This window comes from Polypterus senegalus, chromosome 18 (assembly GCF_016835505.1).
Source record: "Polypterus senegalus isolate Bchr_013 chromosome 18, ASM1683550v1, whole genome shotgun sequence".
NCBI classification, from domain to species: Eukaryota; Metazoa; Chordata; class Cladistia; order Polypteriformes; family Polypteridae; genus Polypterus; species Polypterus senegalus.
In genome coordinates this window covers 46,795,338-46,819,978 of record NC_053171.1, presented here as the reverse complement: position 1 = coordinate 46,819,978, position 24,641 = coordinate 46,795,338, and the positions used below count along the sequence as shown (strand labels likewise).

Here is a 24,641-nt window from a genome sequence, read left to right as displayed (position 1 = left end):
ACTATATAAATGCAAATAAGTATTTTTTATTATTACACATTGTAAGAGTAAAGAGATGACAACAATAAAGAGTTTGGATACCATCCTGATAACCCTGTATAATAGAATTTCAAAGCAAAGAAAAAACACGCAATAATGCAGAAATGTCTTTTCAGACATGAGTTAAGGATAGAACTGACAAAGATGGTGGAGCATCTGGGTTTCAGTCATTCTGACAGGAAGAGGCGGGTTCAGGTGGAGGGACAACTGGAAGTGACGTCAGAGGCGTTATAGCTGTCAATCATATATATACAGTGGAACCTTGGGTCACAAACATCTCGGATTCGCCAAACTTTTGCATCTGTTCACGACCACACATTCGGGTGACAAACAAGCTAGTTTTCCTTCCGGTTTGTACGCACCAATGATTTCCGCATGTGTTCAGTCTCTCCCTGTGCATTCGCTGTGAATTTTGTGTTCTATTTCATTTCCCTTCTGGTTCATACGCGGAAGTGATTTATGCACGTGTTCAGTCCCTCCCTGTACAGTACATTGTTCTCGGTCAGACGTGCATCGCACAGAGGGTCTTTGTGGTATAGCGTGTCCACAGCTCACGTCAAGTGGCCAGTTTTAAATAAATAATCGCCGCGCTGCAGCTGCCACGTCCTCTACATAAATAGAAGTGTGAAGTGGCTAAAGGGAGGAACAAGAAAAGAAAGACGAAGGTTGCGGATTGAGTAAGTAAGCAGGAAGTAGTGTGGAAAGAACCGGTGCGAGCGAGCGCGTGCTCGCAGGCAGGCAGCTGGACAGTAAGCCCAAGCAGGGGTTTATGACTGACACTCGGTTTGGCAAAAGGAAGCGGTCGCTACAGCTGAGCGATCAAGGAAATGGAGTGACCAGAAGAAGGACGGCTGGCCACGTAAGGCCGAGAAGGCAGCAGAGGTCACCAGCTAAAGAATGCACAGGGCTTGTTTTTAAAGAGACTGCTTCCAGCATTGTTTTAACCTTGTTGTATTTAATGAAGACTTTTTTCTATTGGATTTTAACCTCCACTTCACTTCTGTTTTTATGGGATTATTTATTTATTGAAGGATTCTGAAAGCACTGCACTTTATTTAATTTGGACTTTGCTTTTGATTGTTGTTTTGTTAATTTTAATAAAAGCACTTGGCACTTTTTGCACCATCCCTTTGCTCCATTGCACAGTAGTGCCTCACTGTCGTGCTCATTGGTAACATTACCGATAGTGATGGGTTTAAGGGCTCCCGTAAGCGAGATGGGAGCATGCAGCGAACCTGCATCGTCACAGACTTTACCTCAAAACTGTAATCTCCTCTCCACCCAGTTCCTCCTCACTTCCTTCATGCCAGAACTCGGCTCATGCAAGGTTAGTTTTCTTGGTTGTTTATGGTTAGTTTTTGTATAAATTACAGATTTTTCAAATGTTCATTTTTTTCCCACGCTTAAAACTCATGAAAAAAAAAGTGTTTACAGCGAGCGGTTTGTAAGGCTATAGCGTGAACTCTTGCAATGTTAGTTTTCTCTGTTCAAGGTTTTCTCATTGTTATTCATTGTTTTTACATTTAGTTTACTATTACACTGAGCATTCTATGGCATAATTAACTATTTTTGTGCTTAAAAATCTTAAAAAAATATATATTTACATATAGTTTGTACGGTCCGGAATGGATTAATTGTATTTACGTACAATCTTATGGGGGAAATTACTTCGGGTCATGACCAAATTGGGTTGCGACCAGAGTTTTGGAACGAATTACAGTCGTGACCCGAGGTTTCACTGTATATATATATATAATATTACATGCCTATTGTCAAGTGGCTTGTTTGCCAATCGCTCTGACATCATCTGGACCCCTTTTAACTTATCAGCAGTCTTTACCAGTGCCCTTATGAGGATTGGCTTTACTGAGTTAGTGGTCAATTTTACAGATTCTACTTTTAATATGTCTGGAACATTTCTTCTTAAAAAAAATGGCAAACTATTCATATAATTTTAAGGAGGTGAGTGGCAGATATTTAAAATGGTGAATTAAAATTTCGAATCAGGAATAACAGGATTCTAAACACCATATATGCAAATAACCATCGATTAAGACAAAAGGGCATTTCAAACCTAGTGTCAGGAAGTGAGCCAGAAAGTACAAACCAAAACTAAAACTGCTCAAATAACTCGGTTTTGTTTCTAGAAGAGGTGTTGGTGAGTATATCATGAGACACTTACGCTGTGGTCTATGTACAGATCTCAATGCCCCACTGCAGTGACAGAGATGTTGTGCTATGAAAAATGTCTCTGTCCTACAGAGGAGATGAAAAACTTACACCCTGACTCACTGTGGTCATAAAAGGTTCCTGGATTCCTACCCTAAGAGTAGGGTGTTTCCCAATGTCCTGGCTAAATTGTTCACCACCGCCTGGTCATTCAGGGCCTCTAATCAGGTCTCCTAATCCCTACCTTGCTAACTATCTCTCTTTTTCTCCCCTGGCAAAAAATGGCTGCTTTTGCATCATCCAGTTGGATCCTGAACATTGATGTTTGTTAATCTGGCTCCCCACTGACTATGCAAGGCGTTTTGAGTAGTGAGAAAAAAGTGCCGTATAAATGTAATGTCTTCCTCTTCTTTTGATGATGACTGCTATGACCTTTGACTATGTCCTTATGCCACAATTTTACACACATACACAAGTAGGCCACTGCCCTACTGACATGTGGCAACCATTGCAACATGCTTTGAAATGGCAGCATATGATGTCACGATAAATACATAACTAAAGAAATGATCAAAAAGTAAAATTATTAAAAACATGAAAGAAAGCAAAACAAGAAAATAATACTCTTTACTAATCATAACAATGTGTTTGTGGATTTTTTGTTTTTTAACTTACAAAATTTTGCCTTATCCATTTGTTAATGGCACTTGTGAGATTGGTACTTTCCTGGCATATGACTACATGCTCACATTCCCCTTTCTTTATTGTTTGTTCTCACTTTGCAATGTATCTGCATGCAAACACACTGCTGGCTGTCATTGCTCTGTGTCCAGAAAAAGCACCCTGTTCAGGTAGCCATGGATGTCCAACAGGGTCAGAGAGCTGGTACAATATGAAGACAACAACTTATTGTGGTCTGACAATCAAGGAAACAAAATTAATCAAACCTGCTTTCTACATATTTTCCTCACCAAAATATAAGTAGATACAACATTAACAACTCTGCTTCAAAATCTACTGTACCAAACATCATCTAATGAACTTCATTAATTTATTCCTTTATATTGCACAACACTCCTTGTTGGTACACAGACAGTGCTTAAAAATGTATGCTTGAGAGTCAGCGTCTTTTCATTGTGCACTTAATTCAAATCTGGATCAGTGCACTGCATTTCACTGTTTGTAGCACATGTGCAAGTGGTGCTGCCGCAGGCTGTTACTCTTAATCACATGTATTTATATTGCACATGTATACACCAACCGCATGCTCTGTGAAGATACAAGTTGTTTAGCTAAAATATTTATTCTTATGATTGGTAAAAGCCTGTGCCAATTTATCAGCTATTAATTTGTAACACTGGTTGGGTTGGTAGAAGAAGTGCTTTTTGTATGGAGTTTGCATGTTCTTTCTGCCTATAATTGGGTGGGCTTCCTGCATAGACACAGGTTTCCTGTCAGTCTAAATAAATGTTTTACTGACTGCTGATTGTAAGTTAACACAATGTGTGTACATGAATGTGTTCAACTGGCATCAGGGCCATTTTTGATTTGTGCCTTTTGAGTGATTTCAAAGGTTAAATATAATTATAAAAAATCAAAAAAACTAGAATAGATCTCTGAAACTACTTAATCCAATTCAGGTTTGGGAGGGCCAGAGCCTATTGTGGCAGCAATCGGTATAAGGCAGGGAACAGCCCTGGAGAAGACACTGGTCGATTGCAGGGTCCAGTTGTGCATATCGTTAATGTCCCAGTGTGGGAATTGAACCTAGATCAATCGATCCATGAGGAAGGAACGCTACACACTGCCCTACCATGCATCACTACCCAGCATGCAGTATTGTCTAACCTGAGCTCATTTAGCCAGAGGAAAGATCCACAATGGAAGATTTATGGTTTAGACTACAAGGACCGCATTGCAGTCCTGATCCTGTGTGACAATAAATGAGCACCTGCCTAACTCACTAGCTCATAATGGAACCCTCCTACACTCCAGTGAGAAAACAGTGTAAGAAAAATAAAGCACAAAAAATTATTTCCTAAGAATTGAAATAAAGACACACTGTGAAAAGTCAACATAAAAAGTAAAGAATGTTAAAAAATGGTAGGTAAACTCTATAGAAAAATGACAAAGACCAGTTCTTAAAAATCAATTACAAGTTCTGATCATCTGGAACACATGTCAGGGTTTACTTTTCAGAAGATGTTGTGTGTCTGGAAGGAATGTATCTTGTAGCTGTCTTGGATCCCAGGCAGACAAATACAACCTGAAAACAAAAAAAAAAAACTGTATTCCATTAGCTGCTGAACCAGATACCCTGCAACCTTGTTTTAGATGAAGCATGTCCAGAAAATGTGAACTAAGTTGTACATTCACCACCTGTACTTAGCCCTTTTCTTTATGGTCCACCATGTCTACTGCTTCAGTTAGTTGTCATTTTTGCCCCAAATTAATTACTTCATAACATTTTTATATATGATTTGAACTAACCACACAGTTGGAAAAACAGAAAAGACAGCAATCAGCACGAAGGAATCAGATTGCACAAGTCATCAATACAATGGTGAGAGAGATGGGATTCATGTGAAGGAAAACTCCTTGGCATTAGTGTGCAAGACCAGAATATTTATAAACGCCCCAGCAGAAACACAATGCAGCATTTCCATGTTAGATAGATGTAAACCTTACTTAAAGAGCTGGCTTAGCAGCAGTGAATACTGGCAGATGTAGTTAGCCTCATTGGTTTGCTTTATATTTTGTTCCAGTTACTGATCAGGTGATTATCACACATCAAACCAATGATCATCAAACATGAAAGATATGTCAGTAAATTAGTCAAAAATAAATAAGCTCATTGAATGCAATGGAAACGCTAAGCTGTAAAGAGTACATTTCAAAGGACTCCCCCTCCCCCAGCACACAAATCCTGCCTGTCTTCTCCATCATCACAGGGCCTCAAATCTCATCCACATCTCAAAGGAGAATCTGAAGAGGAATGCGACCATGGTCCTGCAGAGGGTATAAATACAGACACTCTTACATAATAGCACTATTCAGTGCTTCACTTTTATCTAGACGCTTATCTGTGGACAGTAGGAGATAACGCACACCAGCGTGGACAAAGCATGTGAGGTTTCAGGATAGCAGGGGTCAGGATACTAGTAGCACTGGTAATTCGTAATATAAAGGCCCAGCTCCTCTTGTGGGACTGATGGCAATCCTGGAGTTTCACTAATAAATACTACAAAATGTGTATAAGCTCACATATCACTGAAGTATTTATGTAAACACCTACAGTTACTGGAACGGCTGTTGGCAGTGCTCAGAAAGTATGGTTCACCAGTAGCCCATCTCGGTGGTTGGCTGCATTTAGTTTGTGGTTCAGTTGTTGTAGTATAAACAGTATTCCTAAATATATGAGTGTCAAATACTCACCAAGTAATTTCACTTTCTTATTTATACAGTACAATTTACTTTTGTGTAGCCCAATATCACACAAGGAGTGCTGCAATGGGTTTTAGTAAGCCCTGCCTTTTAACAGTTCCCCAGCCTTGACTCTCTAAGAAGACAAGGAAAAAACAATCCCCCTCCCCAAAAAAAAAAACACCCTTCTAGGGAAGAAACCTTGGGAAAGGCAGTTCAAAGTGAGACCCCTTTCCAGGTAAGGTGGACAAAACAAAGCGTTGTAAATACAATACATTGAACAGAACAGAACATGAGTAATCCTCAGTACAATACAATAGCGCAATAGAAATATTACTAGTACAGAGCAGAATCCAACAGTAGATGATATCACATAACAGGATTCGGATTTGTTCAGAGTCCTGGCGATCTCGGCCATCAAACTGTCTCCCCCCTACTGGCCATTCCACAGCTGAGTCAGCACTGGGCCAGCCAATCCAATGAAAGGACCCCTCTACCCGACAATTCCTGCGATCGTCCATCAGAGATGACTTTTCTTTAGGCAGGCAAAACAATTTGGCAGTAGGACAGACACACTAAGCACCACATTTGAGTGCTGAGAAGAGAAACCGAATAGGTGAGGGTTAGTAACAAAGTATAACTATCATATTACTTATGTTTTAGTGCTAATGACTGACAACAGAGATGCAGTATGTACAGTTAAATGTATCCTAATCCTTATCTGAATTTTTAAGTGCAGAGTTTTGTAGCACAATAGTTTGAAATGAGGTTTGTATGCAATTTAAAGCTCTGTGTTCAACATATGGAAGATAAATTTTGCCCACACATATCGAACAGGGGGCTTATGCTATAGTTGCTTTTATTTTGTATTATTTTATGCTATTATTGTTAGTTTATCGCCTATTGGATGACAGGCCATGAACAATACTGAACTTGAAAAAGGAATGTTTCCAAAGCGCAGAATAAATGTTAGAACAAGAAAGAGTTTATTTTATTTTATTTTTTTTATTTTATTAATTTTATTACAATCCATACATAGCAATCAAGTTTTTACAAAAAAAAGAATTATGTTAAGAACAGATCGATCCCCACCCCTGAGAGAGAGAGCAAGCCAAACGGTGTAAGATTTAAGGTTTGTAAACAAGAACAAGAAAGAGTTTAAACACTAAATGTGGACATTTATAGATTTGAAAAGCATTTTTGAAAGAAATGCAGACAGATATAAATGGTGCTTTAAAAGCACACCTAGATAGACATAAAAGAAACTATAGCAGCCAAGATACACGATATGTCTCCAACCAGCTCCTAATTAGTTACATAGATATGAAAGACAGTAGAAATGTTTGATTTTTAAAACATACTTAAACAATGGACTGTCTAACTTTTCTTCTGTTTATTAGGTGAACACTTTCCAGGCAGTGCTCCCATACGATGGCACAGATACCTATGCTCTATTCCTTTATCCAGAAAATGAGCTGCACTTTTTTGGAACCCGGCCCAAAGAGTCCTATAATGTGCAGCTGGAACTGCCAGCCCGTGTGGGCTTCAGTCGAGGAGAGTTGGTTAATCTACGGCGAGATGGGCCATTCTACAGCCTGACTGGCAGCGAACAGACAGTCAAGAACCTCTACCAGTGAGTGATAACAAGGAAAACTGAACCTATAAACTTGTGACTGTAATAACTGTTGTGTTGTAAAAATGATTTGTTTGGTAGACAGGAAGGAGTTTGGCTGATGTTTCTTTTGTAGTCTTTTTACATTGCACCACAAGCATGTAGTATAATATAACTTACAAAAAGTTATATAGACAGAGAGAGACAGACTGCCTTATAATATGCACTTTTATGTCTAAAGTGTAATTGTGTTTTTAACGTCAAAAGGATGTGAAACTGTGTCAGCCACACTGTAATTGCCTTGCCATTCAATTTTTGAATATGAAAAAGTTAACACTCAGGACTCAAGGATTAACATAGAGATTGGAATGAGTTTCCCACCTACAATTCCACATCCTTAGACCCCCAACTTATACTACATAAATGCCTGTAGCCAAGGAGTCTCCCTGTGGCTGAACATCTGTGTAAGTGCCTAGTGAAATGTATTGATCTGCTTTTTTGCCCATTTAGAGTAAAACACAGAGACATATTTGTATGAAACGAGGGCATTTCTCCATGCCAAAGACTCTCTATGTTTGGTCACTATTTAGGGAGTGAATGTAGAGGTGTTGCATTGCTACAGGTACTTGGGGTCCACATTAATGACAGACTGGACTAATCTCTTAACACAGAGGAGCCATATAATGCGGGCAGTGACACCCTTTACATATTCAGCAACTCTGTAATGGGCAGTGATGTTTTTTACACTGTGGTCTGCTGGGTAATTAACATCACTTCAGCAAAGGCCCACTGAATAAAAAAACTAATTAAAAGGGCAGACTCAGTTATGGAACACACTCTAGACCCCCATAAGGTAATAGCAAATAAGAGAATGAAAACAAAACTGAGTTCTATTATGAACAATGCTGCACATCCTCTCTCTGACCCACCAACACTGAGGACTTTCAGCCAGTGAATCATTCAACAGAAGTGTGTCAAGAAACACAACTAGTCAGAATTGTTTTTCTTATTAATTTTCTCTTTTTGGTCAGTCTGGTGTGTTTACAGACGTCAGTTTGTCAGTCTGTCTGTCAGTCAGTCAAGGCATAGACTAAAGTTTTTCCGTACCATCTTTGTTTTACACTATCAGTATCAATACTTGTGCAAAGCGTGATGTCATCTTTAAGGAATAATGTGCTGACAACAAAATGAATAATAACTAAAGATTAAGTAACCGATGGTGGATGTTTTTTTTAGGCCATATGATCACGACAGTTTTGCATTTAGAAGTGCACAAAGAAGAACTGTGGTACGTCAGAAGCAGTTATTGTCAGGTTGAATTAAGCCTGCAGAGATGTCATAGGTCATGCTGTACACCAGCTCTAAGTTTGAAATGACTGACAAAAGTGATCACGGGGATTTATTGATGCAACCTACAATGTAAAATATCCAAATAGGTGATAGCAGTTGAGAGTCTCAATGGTGGCAGTAGTGCTCAGCTTTTTGCCTGTTGGCAGTGAGTGATTACAGCATAGTGTAAGTGTGATTACGTTAAGATAGAGTACAAACTGTCAACATCAGTTTATTAAGCAGCTGATCATACAAAAATGTTAAAGCTAGTTATTTTTTTCTGGGTGAGCTCCAAACACAACATATTTGGTGAATGACAATAAGCTTATTTTCTGCCTTATTAAGATACTATAGCTTTCATTCTATTTTGTGTCTAATGCTAATTAAAATCAAATTTGGGTATTGATTAGGGTTTAGTACAATTTACTAATGCAACTTGTTAAATTAATCATTTAATATGAGAGTTTTGATCATATGATAAAATGTTCATTGATTTTTGTACTCAGTATTCAACTTCATGTACATAGTATAATGAAATTCTTATTTGCATGTTTCCCATAGACTTATGACTATAATACAATACCAACAACATAAAAGAATGCAACATCAGCTCCAGATATTAAATGCAACATCAGATGACAGAAGAAGTACCCATGCGGTACTCAGTAATAATACCTATTGAGTAACTTTATGAGCCTCTTTTACGCGGTGGTGTGCTGGGGTGGCAGCATAAAGATGAAAGACGCCTCACGCCTGGACAAACTTGTTAAGAAGGCAGGCTCCATTGTAGGATTAAAGTTGGACAGTTTAACATCTGTGGCAGAGCGACGGGCACTAAGCAAACTCCTGTCAATCATGAAGAATCCACTGCATCCACTTAACAGTGTCATCTCCAGGCAGAGGAGTAGCTTCAGTGACAGACTTTTGTCACTGTCCTGTTCCACTGACAGACTGAGGAGATCGTTCCTCCCCCACACTATGCGACTCTTCAATTCCACCCGGGGGAGTAAATGCGAACATTAATTTTATTTTAATTCTTTTCATTTTTATTACTATTTAATTTAATATTGTTTCTTTGTATCAGTATACTGCTGCTGGATTATGTGAATTTCCCCTTGGGATTAATAAAGTATCTATCTATCTATCTATCTATCTATCTATCTATCTATCTATCTATCTATCTATCTATCTATCTATCTATCTATCTATCTATCTATCTATCTATCTATCTATCTATCTATCTATCTATCTATCTATCTATCTATCTATCTATCTAAAAACCTGTCCCTGAACGTAGGAGTGCGAATGGCTGTAGTTGTGTACCATTCCCCAGAGTGGAGGAAGGAAAAAGTGACTGTTTAAAGAGCCCAAGATCTTTAATGAGACTGTTTAGCTTTCTAAGGAAGTATGCCTTGTATATGTCCATGACAGACATATACTGTTTGTGCCACTAACATTCTCAGAACAGTCAGCATCTTCTGTGGTGTTGTGCGATTCTGATCTGAATAGCTGCTATCCCAGCATGTTATGAAGCCAGTAAGGACACTTGTAGAAGTTAACCAGGCTGCTGTTAGACATCTGAGAAAGTAATGGTGAGACATTAGTCGAGTTATATTGTGTCCATTTCAAGTCATCAATGGCTTCATGAAATTTAATGTCACTAATCCTCTTCACTGCACCCTCTCAAGTATAGATGGGAGTATGGTTTTCCTCCTTCTTCCTGAAATCTATGACCAAACGCCTTAGTTTTGCTATCATTAGAGTGAGCTTGTTATTCTGACACCACTGAGTTAATATTAATTCAGGGTGACAGCCACATTGCAGATGTTTCTTTGCCAAAGTTGTGGTGGCCATGATCTGGACTTGCTGTGCACTGTTGAAGGAATGACTAGGCTGTGATGGTGTCTAGATGTTAGGACAAGCCCCTGAATGTATTGTGCATTCTTCACTCTCCTCTTCCACCTTAGAAACTCTAAAGATGTGAGCACCTTCAGACTGTACTTTTTGACAAAGGTCACAATCCAGCTTTAGGCCACAAAAATATATTGGAATTGAGGAGCTGTGGCACTGAACACATCTTGAAACATGAAAGTTAAACCATGGAAGCAAAGTAATAAAAACATATTCACAGAAGAGACAGACTAATTTATATTGTCTTGTCTGTTTTGTTCAGACTCGTGATCTACAGTGTCTAGCTGAGCTGTGACCTAAACAATTAGTCATATAGTAAACCTAGTAAAACAGTGGAAAGGAGACCTCTGCAACCCCCAAAGGTAAACATGTCTGACCAGAACGCCATGTCATCAGATATGAGTCACTGGGCAGAATCCAGACTGTTCCCTAGAGACGCACAGCAGCTCTCTGGGACTTGAGACCTGAGGTTGGAGATGTAGCTAAATGGCAGCATGCTGGGCATAAACCTTAGATGCCTCTTATAACACCAGGAGTTTTACTTCAGTTCATAATTAACACTTCCAAAACACTATATGTTTAACAGTGATACTCCTTTTATGTACACCACCTACATGTTTCAGAAGTCTAGTTACCAATATTTAATTTCAGGTTTATTGGAAGAATTTAGGTTGGCTGCATGAGTACAGATCAGAGCTGAATTTCATTCATTTGCTACGCCCACCTTGATTACATTTGAGGTCACAGAAGAGATGATTTTGTATTTTTTATCACTTAAATAATATTACATTAAATTCATTTATAAGAAAGAATAACTTCATCGTTCGGCAGAGTATGCCAGTCTCATTGATCTTCTAGTTTCCTCATATAGCAAAACAAACAACTGGTTATTGTGTAACCGGAAGTTGCTTCTTCTTCAGAACAAACAACCCACCACCAACTAATGTATTGGTAAAGGTCTAAGGTCTTCATTGACTACCTAAAATATAATTAGGAGGCATTTCCTTTCTTTATATTTCCTGTAGTTGAGCTATCACAGTTACTGATTTACTCATTTTGATCAAATCTCCCTTTGAGTTTTATATTCTTCAGTTCCCAATAATTGGGAGTTATTCAGCCTCCAGTCCCTTTTAAAACTGGACTGGTCAGACTGGTCAGCTCTATTTGAAAGTCAGTTCATCTCCACTTCTGTTTAGATTTCACTGGACAAACCAGCTCAGCTTTAATATAATATAATATAAATAATTATAAATATAATTTAATTTAATATAATATAAATATTACTGTCTTGTTTCTGGGTGGCAATGATGGTGTAGGTGTAGATATTGCCACTTCACAGATCAAGTGTTTTTGTCTGGTTTTATGCATTTTTTTTTCTTCTGTTGTTATTAGCTTATAATGTAACTTTTTACCAGTGACCCCACTGAATACGGTTTTGAGTGTTCTTTATTTGCGACACTTCACATGTGTAGAGTTTGCAGTTTGTAACTGTCGCAGTTACACAGGTTTTCTTGTAGTTTTCCCCCAATATCTCCAAAGATGTGAAATTAGGCTGGTTGATAATTCTACTTGGAGTCCTGTATGAGTGTGAATGTGGGTGTGTGTTGAGATGATTTAACCCGGAGATGTGGGTCCTCTTTGGGTCTTTTACCAAATCGGTGAAAAGTCAACATGGTAGAACACACAATAATTCAGCTTCTTCCTCACTGGCATGGCCAATTATACAGGTCAAAACAGGAATTAAAACTGAATTGTTCAGCACTTCCGGCATGTGCAAGATAAACAATCAAAGGAAAACTAACGGCTATAAAACTTCAGAATACATCAAGACTATAACCTATTAGTCAGTCAGTCATTTCCCAACCCACTATATCCTAACACGGGGTCAAGGGGGAGTCAATGCCAGTCAACACAGGGCGCAAGGCAGGAAACAAACGCCAGGCAGGGTGCCAGCACACCGCAGGCTATAACCTATTAGTTCTTATTAAATTTAAAAAAAAAATAATGCGTTACTATTCCTGCATAGGCAACACTAAATAAAGGTATAAATCATTTACCTTTAGAAATCTTTTTCTAGTTTTCTGGTTTGAAAACTCTATGTAATAATGTCCTTAAAATCCAAGACTCTTAACATGTCACTGTCAATTGCTATTATAGTAAGGCTGCTCACTTATTCTTGGTGCGTTTTCACAATAAAGAGTTTAGAAGGAGCCTGCTGTCTGCTAGTGTCATTTCTCATGTCTCCCAGCACTTTACTCATCAAGTACTGCAGTGTTAGTTTCTGACCAAGGTATTAGAAGCTGGTCTAAGGCTAAGGATACATCTTGGCTGGAGCTAAATGGTGGGCTCCTCAATGTGGCTTATAAATCAAATCAAATTGACCTTTTCTTAGCTGGATGGTGCTTGTATTTTAGATCTTTGTTATCAGTGCCTGTTCTTGTATCTCCCTTTCTCTTTGCACTTTTCATTTTCATATCCTGCACCATTACCTGCTGCTGTCTGACATTTTGCTAAGTACTGCAGCTCTAACATTCAATAAAGAGTAAAACAAGTACATCTGATACGATGGCCAAACAGGGTTATGGAGAATGTTTCAAATACATTTCTGAAAGACTGTCAGAAATGAAATCAAAGATGAACTTTTAAACATTTTAAAGTTAGACCAATGACAGGCCCCAGATTATTCAGGGTCCCTGGCATGAAGCGCTGGTCAGTCCATGTAGTAGATACCCCATGGCTGAGTACATAAGTAGGTCCTGAGGTGGACCAACACCCTGCCCAAATGTGTTTTCCACATTGTGTTCATTTCCAGGTTCATTCCCATTTACAGCAGAGCCTGATTTCTTCTCTTATATGGTTGGACAATTGATAATTCCAAAAATAAAATACGCCAATACCTATTTTCTATACCAATTGCTGTTTTATCCTTTTTTGTACTATGTCAGCTGTTCTTTAATTGTTCTTATTGTTTCCAGTGATTGCATTGTTATTTTTTAATAAAAACTATGTTTGATATTCTAGGGTGGGAAATGCTGGAGTACCAGGGCTGTGGATCTTCCACATTGGAAGCAGCTTTCCTTTCGATAATGTGGTTCCTCCTGAAATAGCTACACATACATCAGGTGGACCAACTGTGGTGTCCCTGGACAGAGCTCTTAGTCACCCGGGACAAGATAGCCTGTTTGATGGTAATATTGATTCTGAGTCTGAAGAGTACAATGTGGATCCTAACTATGACGATGAGGAAGAGGAGTTTCCTAGTCCATCTCTGCCAGACCAGCCTACTGCAGAAGGGCATGAGTTTCCATATGAGTCTTTACCAAAACCTCTAACGACTGAGTCTCCTTTGCCAGTTCCTTACCCTCACTCAGATTTTGGCAGTCTCCCAGAAGATGAGACACTGAAACATGATTTAGCCTTATCAACCACTGAAAAACAGGGAGATGTCTTCCCTGAAGAAACCACACAGTCTCCAGCTGGTCACAGCGCCACCTATCTGGCATCTCCAGGCCCCATGGTTGAGGTGCCAACTGAGACAGATATACCTGCAATATACCCAGAAGAAGAAATCATATCCCTAGTCCATGCAAAACCACCAAGTGCAAAGAATCGGCATGTGGTCACTGTTGATGAGGAAGTGAATTTTGATACTGGCGGTAAGCCTCTTATTATCTATATTTCAGTCTTTGTTTTAAACAATCTTTATGCTAACGTGCGATTTTTAAGCTAAAGGGCCCTACTTTACTAAAAGCATCCAAGACAACAAAAGAAAAAATGATGGAGGTGAATGTTTGGTTTCACTACATGAAAAAGGGCTTCTCACTTTAGATATATGGGAGAGAAAAAGTCTGAAGGAGAAATATAGAGTGGCTTAAAATATATTAGTTGGCATCCTGAACATAAAAAGGAAAAGAGGTTTGCTAGTGGTTGCCTTTAATCGCTTTGTGGTGTGTTATCACAAGTCACCTTTTGCTGAACCTTTACTTAATGTGTGTACACTGTTATCATTTTGTTAACTAAAGCTCCATCCACACTGCTATGTTTTCCTTTAAAAACACAGACATTAGTCTCAGTTTTCACTATTCATCCACACTATCATGGCATTTTCAACCCCTGAAAACAAATACTGTTGAAACGCTCTCCAGAGTTATATACTTTTGAAAATGCAACCTCAGCAATTTAATGTGGATGGGTGAAAACACAAACTTTTGAAAATGCAGACATTAATCTTACTCTGATTGGTTTGTGCTTATTATGTGGCCCTTCCCTGATTGGATTCTGCTCATTACCATGTCTTCATTTCCTGATTTGTCGCCAATCGCAGAAGAAAACCATATTCTAACAGAGCGGTCATGGAAGAGTTGCTTTCCATGGTGTTTCTGTGTTGCTTACTTGTATGCATCTAACTTGTGTTTTGTACAGTTTGAACACTACATACTTGTGCAAAAGCCAAATGATTTACCATTCGCTTAGTTTTGTGATAAATTCAGTGGTTAGGATTTTTCTGCCAATACGCGCATGCCCAGTATAGGCGAATGTCTATATCATATGTGTTTTAGGTCATTTTAGTGTGGACGGAGATACTTTTGTAAACTGTGAAAATACTAATATAGACGGAGATCGCCTTGTTTTAAAAGTGACATTTTTACATTTGTCCGTTGTAGGGTGAATATAGTCTTAGTGACTCCTCTTGTGAAAGGTGCTACTAGCAATTAAGCAATGACTACATGGCATGACCTTTTTTTCCTTTTTAGGAAAGGAGGGTGAGATCAAACTAAAGCTTGTCAATCAGACATAGTATAGCACCCAAGGTAGGATGCTCGTAGGGTGGATTTGCTAAATATAAAATTATATTTGGCATATTTTAACCAAAAAGATATTGATTAAAGGTGGCTGGCTGTGATAAAATGAAAAAGACTTCCATAACAGTGAAGAGATATCAAGGGTTACATCTCCAAAGCAAGGGATTATATGGAACCCATTGCTGGAGAAGATGCCTCATTTTGATGGGGCTCTCGGGCACACATTGGGACGGCTTTTATTTTCTCCACTGCTTAGTACGGTGCCTGTGCTGAGCCCACTCCCACTCTCTGACTGGATTCTTTTGCAACCTTTTCTTCCATTTATGCTACCTGATATTTTTCCTTGTAAGCAATATGCTATTTGATACCATCTTCTGTCTAAATGTTTGATCTACTTAAAGGGCACAGTGAAACAGTAGGGAGTGTGTCTACCCACAGCCCTAAGGTTGCAGATTCAGTTTTGTGAAATAGTAACATCTGCATAGAGTTTCGAATCTTCTGGGATTTTCAAGCATTTCCAAAAATATCCAAAAGACATGCTGTCAGATCATTTTTTGTTTCTGTGACCAATTGCTAGATCTTGATTTTGGGAATATCTCTGAATATTCTTGTTTTTTCACACATCTTAGTAATGTGTGTGTGGTTAACAGTTGATGCCTCGTTTGAATGAGTGCACATCGTGATGGACTAGTTCCTTGTTGAGGGTCAATTTCTGTCTTGCAAACTGTGCTGCCAAGATAGACTTGGGGTAACCTCAACAATCAAATCGAAAAAGTTGGTTCAAAAATGGACTGATGAGTACTTAATAGTATTACATGGTGCTACTACATGGTGCCAACATATTGAAGATTGGCCAGACGTACAAGTAAGAATTTTATTTTTTCTTCATATGTAACCAGTAAACGTGAACTTAAAATTGGATGGAGCTGGATGAATGGAAAGTCATTAACTAACTCCATGCCATGTCTTTGCAGTATTTGTGTACACAACGGAGAACAAGGAGACATGTGCTCAATTTGAGCGTCAGTGTTCGCAGCATGGATATTGCACAGACTACTCCTCAGGCTTCTGCTGTCACTGCACATCTGGCTACTATGGAAATGGGAGACACTGTCTGCCGGAAGGTAAGCTCTGTAGGGTGGGATTGACTGAAGAACACCCTAATAATATAAAACTGGGGTGTGAAAATTAAATCAAGTCTTCAGAAAATATTCTTTCTACACATTCATCCCTTAGCTTTGAGACATTAGTGCCACTCAAAAATGTTGGGCAAAATAGGAGAATTGCCCGCTTTGAGTAACATTGAGTGTTCAAAGTAGCAACAGGCTTGCAATGGCTGCCTTAGCTCGCATCCAATGATGTCAGACATCTCTGCTGTTCTGGGTCATTTGTAGATCTATTGGAAGCTTGTTCAAGCCCTCAGGCACATCTCGCAAACATCAAGACTATAAACGCTGCAGCCATCTTACATGCTTTTTAATTACTCCCTGCTGTAGTATTGCTGTAATCAAATTGTTTTGATGTTCTGGGATTTCTGTGCTTAATAAACATCTGTATTTTATATGCTTCTTTTAATCAGCCCTGTGGCAAGTTTAATAAATACCTAACTTTAATTTACTTCCGAATGTATTTTGGCCAAAAGGGAAAGGCAGAAAAATTCTAAGCAGATGGCATCGGCAAGTGGGCTTGAATCGTTATTGTCATCCTTTCTGCAGGTGTGCCACACCGCGTCAATGGAAAAGTGAGTGGCCAAATATCGGTTGGCATTTCTCAGGTGGACCTTTCCAACATGGACCTCCATGCCTATGTTGTTGTGAGTGATGGCAGGGCCTACACTGCAATCAGCCATGTGCCTGAACCAGCCGGCTGGGCACTGATGCCTGTGTCAACCATTGGGGGATTGTTTGGCTGGCTGTTTGCTCTGGAGTTGCCCGACCATGAAAATGGATTCAGCATTGCAGGTGAGCTGGAAATGTAAATAAATAATATGTGGTTTTGAGAGGTGTTTTGGTATGTCCATGATTTAACCCTTTACACTCAGCCTTCTTTATGTCTGTTTTCTGCAACTTTGATTTAACTGGCTATAACTTCATCACTCTTCATTCAGTATTCATGTTCTACCCCTCAAAATAAAGGTCAGACATTTCCCTAGATAACTTATTCACTTATGTTGCTGGAGAATCAGTTGTAAAATTCAGTAACATGTTTACTAAAAAGTGCACTTTCTTATTCTGATTTTCATATGTGCAAATCAGTGAGTCTCAGTGAATGTGTCGGAAACACCCATAAAAAATGGTTATCAAAAAAACATATAATATGTCTACTTTTACTGTTTTGAAGCAGTACAAAAACAGGATTCTTTTAAAGTTTTCAGATAACTGTCCATAGCTTGCATATCCCTTGAAGACCCATGGCCTATGTATCATTTTGAAGAGTAGGTATTCTGTTAGAATACATATAGTTGGTAAATAAATTGTACTATTTGCAAGATTCAAAAACATCTTTACAAAAGAATTCTGAAATATAGAAAGCAGAAAACATAGAGGTGTCATTTGGAAGTTGAAACACCCCTCCGATTTTGTAGATAATAATTTGTATGCCAAATTGTACACAATTGAATCAGGATGTTCAAGAAAGCCATGGTGGAGAGCTTGGGGGCAGATGTTGCTGTGATACAGTAATTTGGCCATCTTTGAAGGACGAAAGAAAAACATTGCATTGTGGCATTGGGGTTTGCAATATGGCATTGTAGCAGCAAAATACTGTACTTTAATTACAGCAGTGAGGAATGAATGATTTTATGTAGTTTTTCTTTTTTTAATTTTATATTATTGTTCATTTGAAATTATCCCTAGTATGTGCTTGGTGTGTGGGTATGTGTGTGTGTGTGTGTGTGTGCGCGCATACGCCCTGCAGTGGGCTGGTGCCCTGCCAAGGGTTTGTTTCCTGCCTTGCGCCCTGTGTTGGCTCTGATTGGCTCCAGCAGACCCCCGTGACCCTGTAGTTGGGATATAGCGGGTTGGATAATGGATGGATGGACATTATTGTTCAGTTCTGCTGGTGGGTCTAGAACAATGGGGCTGAATTTAAAGGGTTAATGAAAACAATCTCTAGGATACCCTGAACTGGATTAAGCAAATTTTAGAATGTAAAGCACAAAGCCTTCCATTAAACATTGTGTTTGTTATTTTAGACTGTTTTGTATTAAAAGGAGGTGCATATAATTAGTTTTGAAGCCTATGTCTGTGTTCCATGATGCAATTGTTGTTATACAATGCTTATCATTTGTGCCCCATGTTGCTCTCAAAATAATGCCCTTAAATGTTTGACGACTGGAGTGGAGTGCTTGTAGGTCAATTTATTCTTATCAGTTTTAATTAAGGCACTGACTGGAAGGCATCTCCATAAAATGAGTGTGACTTTATGATAATAACATTAGGGTTTAGCGCAAACAGCTACTCACGGATGTCCCAGCAATTTAATTCACTTTTGAATTTGGCAGATTGATATAGCCCTGATATTTGGGTAGTCCCTCTGCTTTGCATGTCTTTGTAAACACCATTTGTTAATGTTTTAGATGTGCTATACTATATAGATTTCTGTGAACATGTAATAGCTGCCCAGCAGGCTTCTGCTTCCCACAGTGTCAAACAGTCCCAAAAGTGGAGCCAAATGTGATGTTTGCTTTGGTCTGTCATCAGATTATCCCTGCACTCTCTGCATGTGGAATAGCAGGTCTGCGGCTCAGCAATTTGTGGCTGATTTTAAATAAATAATCGCGTCCTGAGAAAGTGCAGGCTCTAATCGGGTGTGGGTGTGCGTGAGTGCATTTCTCTCCATGGCCATTTGGGGTACTTGGCTGATCCCACTGCATGCATGTGCAGAAATAGGCAGATTGGTCATGGAGAGGCAGTACAAAGAAGACCCTGCACAGGACGAAGGGTGAAAAAAATAGACAGGACACAGAGATATATATAGAGAGAGGTAGTCAGAAGTGAGCTTCAGGGCTACAGGATTCTGAAGCTGAAGAAAGGGTGCAGCTACTGAGTTATTGCATGAAAGTAGGAGCGCACTGACGTGCTGTGTATGTCACAGACGCAGAGGAACTGGTGACGGGGGACGTGTGCGGCTCAGTGTACCGCCCCAGGATTGCTGAGAGATGGACAATGGGGACCTGAGTCAGTGTGTGATGGTTGACTACACGTGTCAGTGGGTGTCTCCTCCTTAAACGAAGTCTGAACAGGATAAGTTCATCAGGTTTAAATGGGCAGTATTTGGGGCTCAGAGTTTTATGGATCGTCTCTGGCTTTAACGTCTGATTTTAATGGATAATTATTTATTGGATTGTAATCTTCACTTCCTCTTGTTTTTATGGACTATGTATTTATTGAATGATGACACACTGCACTTTGTTTTGAACAGTGTTTGTTTTGATTGTTTTAAATAAAAGCACTTTGGCACCTTTATGCACCTACCCCTTGTCTGGCTGTATGTGTCCTCATCTGCTAGGCTCATCCTATGGTTAGGTTACAGACGGTGGTGGGTTCAAGAGGCTCCCTAGAGCAACTGGGAGTGTGGAGCAGACTCACACCATCACACTGCACCCTTGTTGCTTCTTTCTTCTTTAAGTCCAAAGCAAAGTGAAGAATGTGTGTCTTATGGCACTGATAGTTGAGTGCTAAAATTAAATTATAGCCCTAAAAGACAGTGAGGTTTGCCCAAATTTTTGTTGGAAAAGGAGATTTTAATTCTGACATTTACAGCTGTTTGGTAAGAGTTATATATGACACGCATGGCTTTAAGGCCAAATCACATTAGACGACTTTTCCAGTAAATTTCAGTTGTAGCCTACGTTTATATCACTTCAGTGAGATGAATGCAGTTGGCGGCACACTCCTGTGAAGCATTGTTGCATAATGTGACATATCCAGCCATCACTCCAACTAGTTCATGACTTGCTCTGATAAAATCAAACAGGTTTGTTTTTGTCTTTAGTCATAATACTGGGCTTGTGCGCATGAGAGCAGGCAACCAATGGATGCTCATCCGGGCATATTATGCATAGAATGCATGATGAGGAATAAGGAAAATGGGGGTATTTGACCTCACAAGCAGAAGAGAAGTTCATTTGTTGGATGTCTTATGTTTTACATACCACGATGGAATGGGAAAAAGAAAAAAGAGCCGAAACGGAGACTGAACTGCCATTCCTGTTAACTCCTTCTGATAGCGCCAGCTCCATCAGGATGCATATTATTGGCTGTCACAAAAAGGGGAAAATACAGTTGTGCAGGATGGTTGTTGTGAAATCGCTAAATGTGAGATGTCCAGGGATCTTCAGTTGTTTAAACTGACATGGTCCAGCAATGAGATAAGTGGACTCTGTGAAATGTCTAACTGATGGTCTTTGGACATCTGAATTGGAATGAATCGAATAGAACTGAATCCTTTGCTTCCTCTTTGGGGAAGGATGATGTGTGTTTTTGGTCAGCTTTCACACTTGAAAGAAAAATCAGTGGATGTTTGAAAACAGATCTTGACCCCTAAATGCTCTGGGATAAATTTAGCACACCCAGAAGCATGTTCTTTTTAACTCTAGAATTTTCTTTCATGGGTGAACGCTAAACATTAATATGAATTGTACATATTTGACCTTAATCTTAACTCTTCATGCAGAGGACTATTTGAATATATCTAGTGCAGCCTGTATGGTAATAGTCACAGAATCTGCACTATAAAATCCATAAGCAACTAGCCATCCAGCTCATTCAAAGATAAATGTTAGCTTAAGGAGGAAAGCGATGTCCACATAAGATCTGCAGTGAGGTGCAAAAAAATGGTCTGTGTGTGCCTTTGCAGTAAAACAATAAAATGGTTGTGTTTATTTGCTGAACAGTGAGTGGTCACACAACTTTATGATCTAGTGTCGCCTTTTTTATTGCTCTGCACATATTCACAGTTGTATGTGAATGGTAGCCGAATTGTGGTGACTGAAACAAGTAGACTTGTTTGAAACTGAGCACAACTGACATTCATTCTATCAGTGAGTTAAGATTGAGGCATTGATGATGGACCTTGTGTGAGGTGCTAAAATCATAACATAAGAGAACAAATCAATTTAATTCAGTTCAGGCTGTTGTGAGGCTATGCAAAAAACAGCCTTGGACAGTCCATTGTGGGACCCAAATCGAACATGCAAGACTTCCAAAACCATCAATTTGTCTAAAGCCATCAAGGAAAAGGTGATCTGAGGATGGTTATATGGAAGTCAGATGAGCTAGAATTTGAAGAAAGTTAACTGAGAGCTGTTAGAATAAAGTTCTGAAGAAAGATGGTGGAAATGGCTGAATGGGTGAGTGTGGTACCTATTAAACTTCTGAGAGCATTCAACAAAATCTGAATCATTGGACAAAATGAAACATTTTTTTAGACTTTAAAAGTTTCATTATCAAGGTAGAGATGTGAATTTCAAGAGAATATCCTATTGTTGATCTTCATACCGTTTCTCCATTTAATTTTCTCAAAGGTGCCATCTTTACACGGTATGCTGAGATCACCTTCTATCCAGGGAATGAAAAGCTTAGAGTAACCCAGGAAGTGAAGGGACTAGATGCCGAAAATCACCTCACTGTCCATACCCAGATTCATGGACATGTTCCTTTTGTACCTCCGGGTGCCACTGTGCAGATTGAACCATTCAAGGAAATTTATCACTATCATCCATCAGGTATGCATCGTTTTTAAATCATACCCTACTTTTGTTGTCAAGAATCATTAAAAAAAATGAATCAATTAAATAATCTGAAGCAATCCTATCAGAAGCTTCAAGCAAAATGTGTCCTTCCTATAAAACTGTAAACCAGAAGTATATAAAATAAAATGGATTCACTCTACAAGTAACACTGGTTATGTTTGAAGCCCACCCAGTGTCGCTCTTAGTATTTATGCAGGTGTCCTAAAGGTAACCTGCACTCGCTTGTAGTAACTTTCCAAGGCCTTAATTTGGCTAGGCTGTTGTTGTCATGATTTCATTAACAATCATCATGTGAAAGTTTTACCTTCAATCCGTGTCTTCATCCCTTTTGTTTTTGCATTGAATGTTGAGAACATTATCATCCCTCTATTTTGTTTTATTAGTATGACAGCATTGCTGTTTTCTGTCCACTGGAATATTAAAAACATTGACAAGACCAGTTAGAAGAGGAGGACATTTCAGTGGAAGAAAGTCTGTTATCATGTCTCTACTATTTTCTTCTAGTGGTGACATCGACATCAACTCAAGAGTACAAAGTGATATCTGCAGGAGGCCACTCAGAGACGTTTTCATACCGCATCAGCCAGAACATTTCATATCATGATTGTCGTCACGCACCAAAAACAGTTCCTGATGCCCAACAGCTTCGTTTGGAGCGTGTCTTTGTTTTGTACAGTAAGGATGAGCAAGTGCTGCGATATGCTATCACCAACCAGATTGGACCCGTTGGAGGTGAGTGTTGCACTTTGTCTCAGGTGTTGTAGTTAGGAGCCCTAGAGGACTTGTCGTTATCAATGTTTAGAGTGTCCTCAGAAGCCATTAAGAAGGCTAACAGTGTGTTAGGTTATTGTAGCACCCTGATATGTGTAGTGCAAGTCAAAGGAGGTTATGCTGAAGTTTATAACACACTTTGGAGGCCTCTCCTGGAGTACTGTGTACAGTTTTGGACTCCTGGCTACAAAGCAGTGATAGGAAATTCCAGAGAAGAGTGACTGAGCTAATTCCAGGACTGAAGAGGATGAGTTATGAGGAAAGATTAAAAAAGCTGAGCCATTTTAGTTTAAGCAAAAGAAGATCAAGAGGAGACATTATTGAAGAGTTTAAAATTATAAAGAAAATTAGTACAACGATTTGAGACTTATTTTAAAATGAGTTCATCAAGAACATTGTTAAGGGTAAATTTTGCACAAACTTTAGGAAGGTTTTCTTCACGCAGGGGATCATACACACATGGAATAAGTAACCAAGTACTTTAGGGACCTTCAAAACTCGAATGATATTATTTTGGAAGAAGTAAGTGGATAGCACTGGTGGGCTTTGTTTGGCTGAATGGCCTGTCCTTGTCTCGATTTTTGTAATGTTGTAATGTTCATCAGTGTCTGTTATAGACTCTTCTTCAATTCTGTTCATGTAAGTATGTATATATGTGAATTCTTTTTCTCAAATGATACGTTATGTTCACTCTTACACCCTATAGAAGCTAATTTATGTGCTGAGACATTATTATTACATATGTAATAATAGTGGCTTGAGAAGAGGTTGTTGCCAATCTATGTACAATATTAAGTCTAAACCCAAAGGGATTCCGATAATGTTATTTACTTGTGGTAGGAAAGGACAAGCTGTGTTGGAACAAATGGCCTCTTTCCATAAGAACTCTCCTAAAGTTTTAGTGTTTTCGTCATTCTGCTGCAACATTAACACATCTTTTATGGCAGTTTACTTTAGCATGCTATATTGCACAATACACTAGCTGTTTTCTTTTTCTTTAAAATAAACTGATTTGGGTGTCCATTAAGGAGGTTTCTTGCTTTGTTCCCTTCAAGTTGAACTAGTCAGTGTTATTTCTTCCTGTATTCATCTTATATGCTCAAGTGGCCACTTGGACCAAGTTGGTCCTGGGAGATGTTTCTGAGTCTGTTACACTTGTGGTTGTGTGTTCTCCTCACCTTAATCTGCTCTCAACTGTCCTAATGGACAGTTGTGTTTCCATTTTGTTTTTTGTTTTCAACGTGTTGCTTCCTCTAATAGTTATTATATTTCCTAAATTAGTCCCATGTGTGCAAGCATAGTGGATTCTGTTCTGGTGTTAACATGAGAATTACACAGAGGGCTGTAGAAACATGCCAATAGCTCTCTGACATCCTGGAGTGTACCGCAGCAAATTTCATTAAGAAGCTTTGGCCATGGAGTCAGAATGATAGGGTGGCTAAGGCACTGGACATTAACCCAGAAACTTGCTCTTTAATTTCCTGTTCACTGTGTGACCTGAGCAAATACTTTGTTTGTCCCCAAAAAAAAATTGTAAAAGCAGTTTTAATATATTCTTGCTGCAGGTAAACACCAACAGGGCAGTGGTGCCAGATGGCATATCAGGTCAGGTCGGCTCCTAAAGTCTTGCTTTAAGCAGCTCTCTCCGGTTTTTCATTTACTTTTTAACTGGTCCCTGACCTGTGTTGTTGTACCTGATCTGTGGAAACAGTCAATCATTACCCAGGTTCCTAAGGTCTCCAGGCCAAGCAGTCTGAATGACAACAGACCTGTAGCACTCAGCTCCATTCCAATGAAATGCTTTGAACATTTTAATGACAGAGACAAAGTC

At 39.1% G+C, this 24,641-nt stretch overlaps 1 protein-coding gene across 1 annotated transcript in view; it reads left to right on the top strand.

Moving 5' to 3' along the window:
* Positions 1-24,641, top strand: part of nid2a (nidogen 2a (osteonidogen)) — a 95,127-nt gene that overhangs the window by 5,729 nt on the left and 64,757 nt on the right. Inside the window, exons 3-8 of the mRNA XM_039742182.1 lie at positions 7,032-7,264; positions 13,505-14,139; positions 16,260-16,409; positions 17,001-17,246; positions 21,812-22,012; positions 22,544-22,771. Of these exons, the coding sequence (XP_039598116.1) occupies positions 7,032-7,264; positions 13,505-14,139; positions 16,260-16,409; positions 17,001-17,246; positions 21,812-22,012; positions 22,544-22,771 (1,693 nt within the window). The remainder of the gene's footprint in view (positions 1-7,031; positions 7,265-13,504; positions 14,140-16,259; positions 16,410-17,000; positions 17,247-21,811; positions 22,013-22,543; positions 22,772-24,641) is intronic.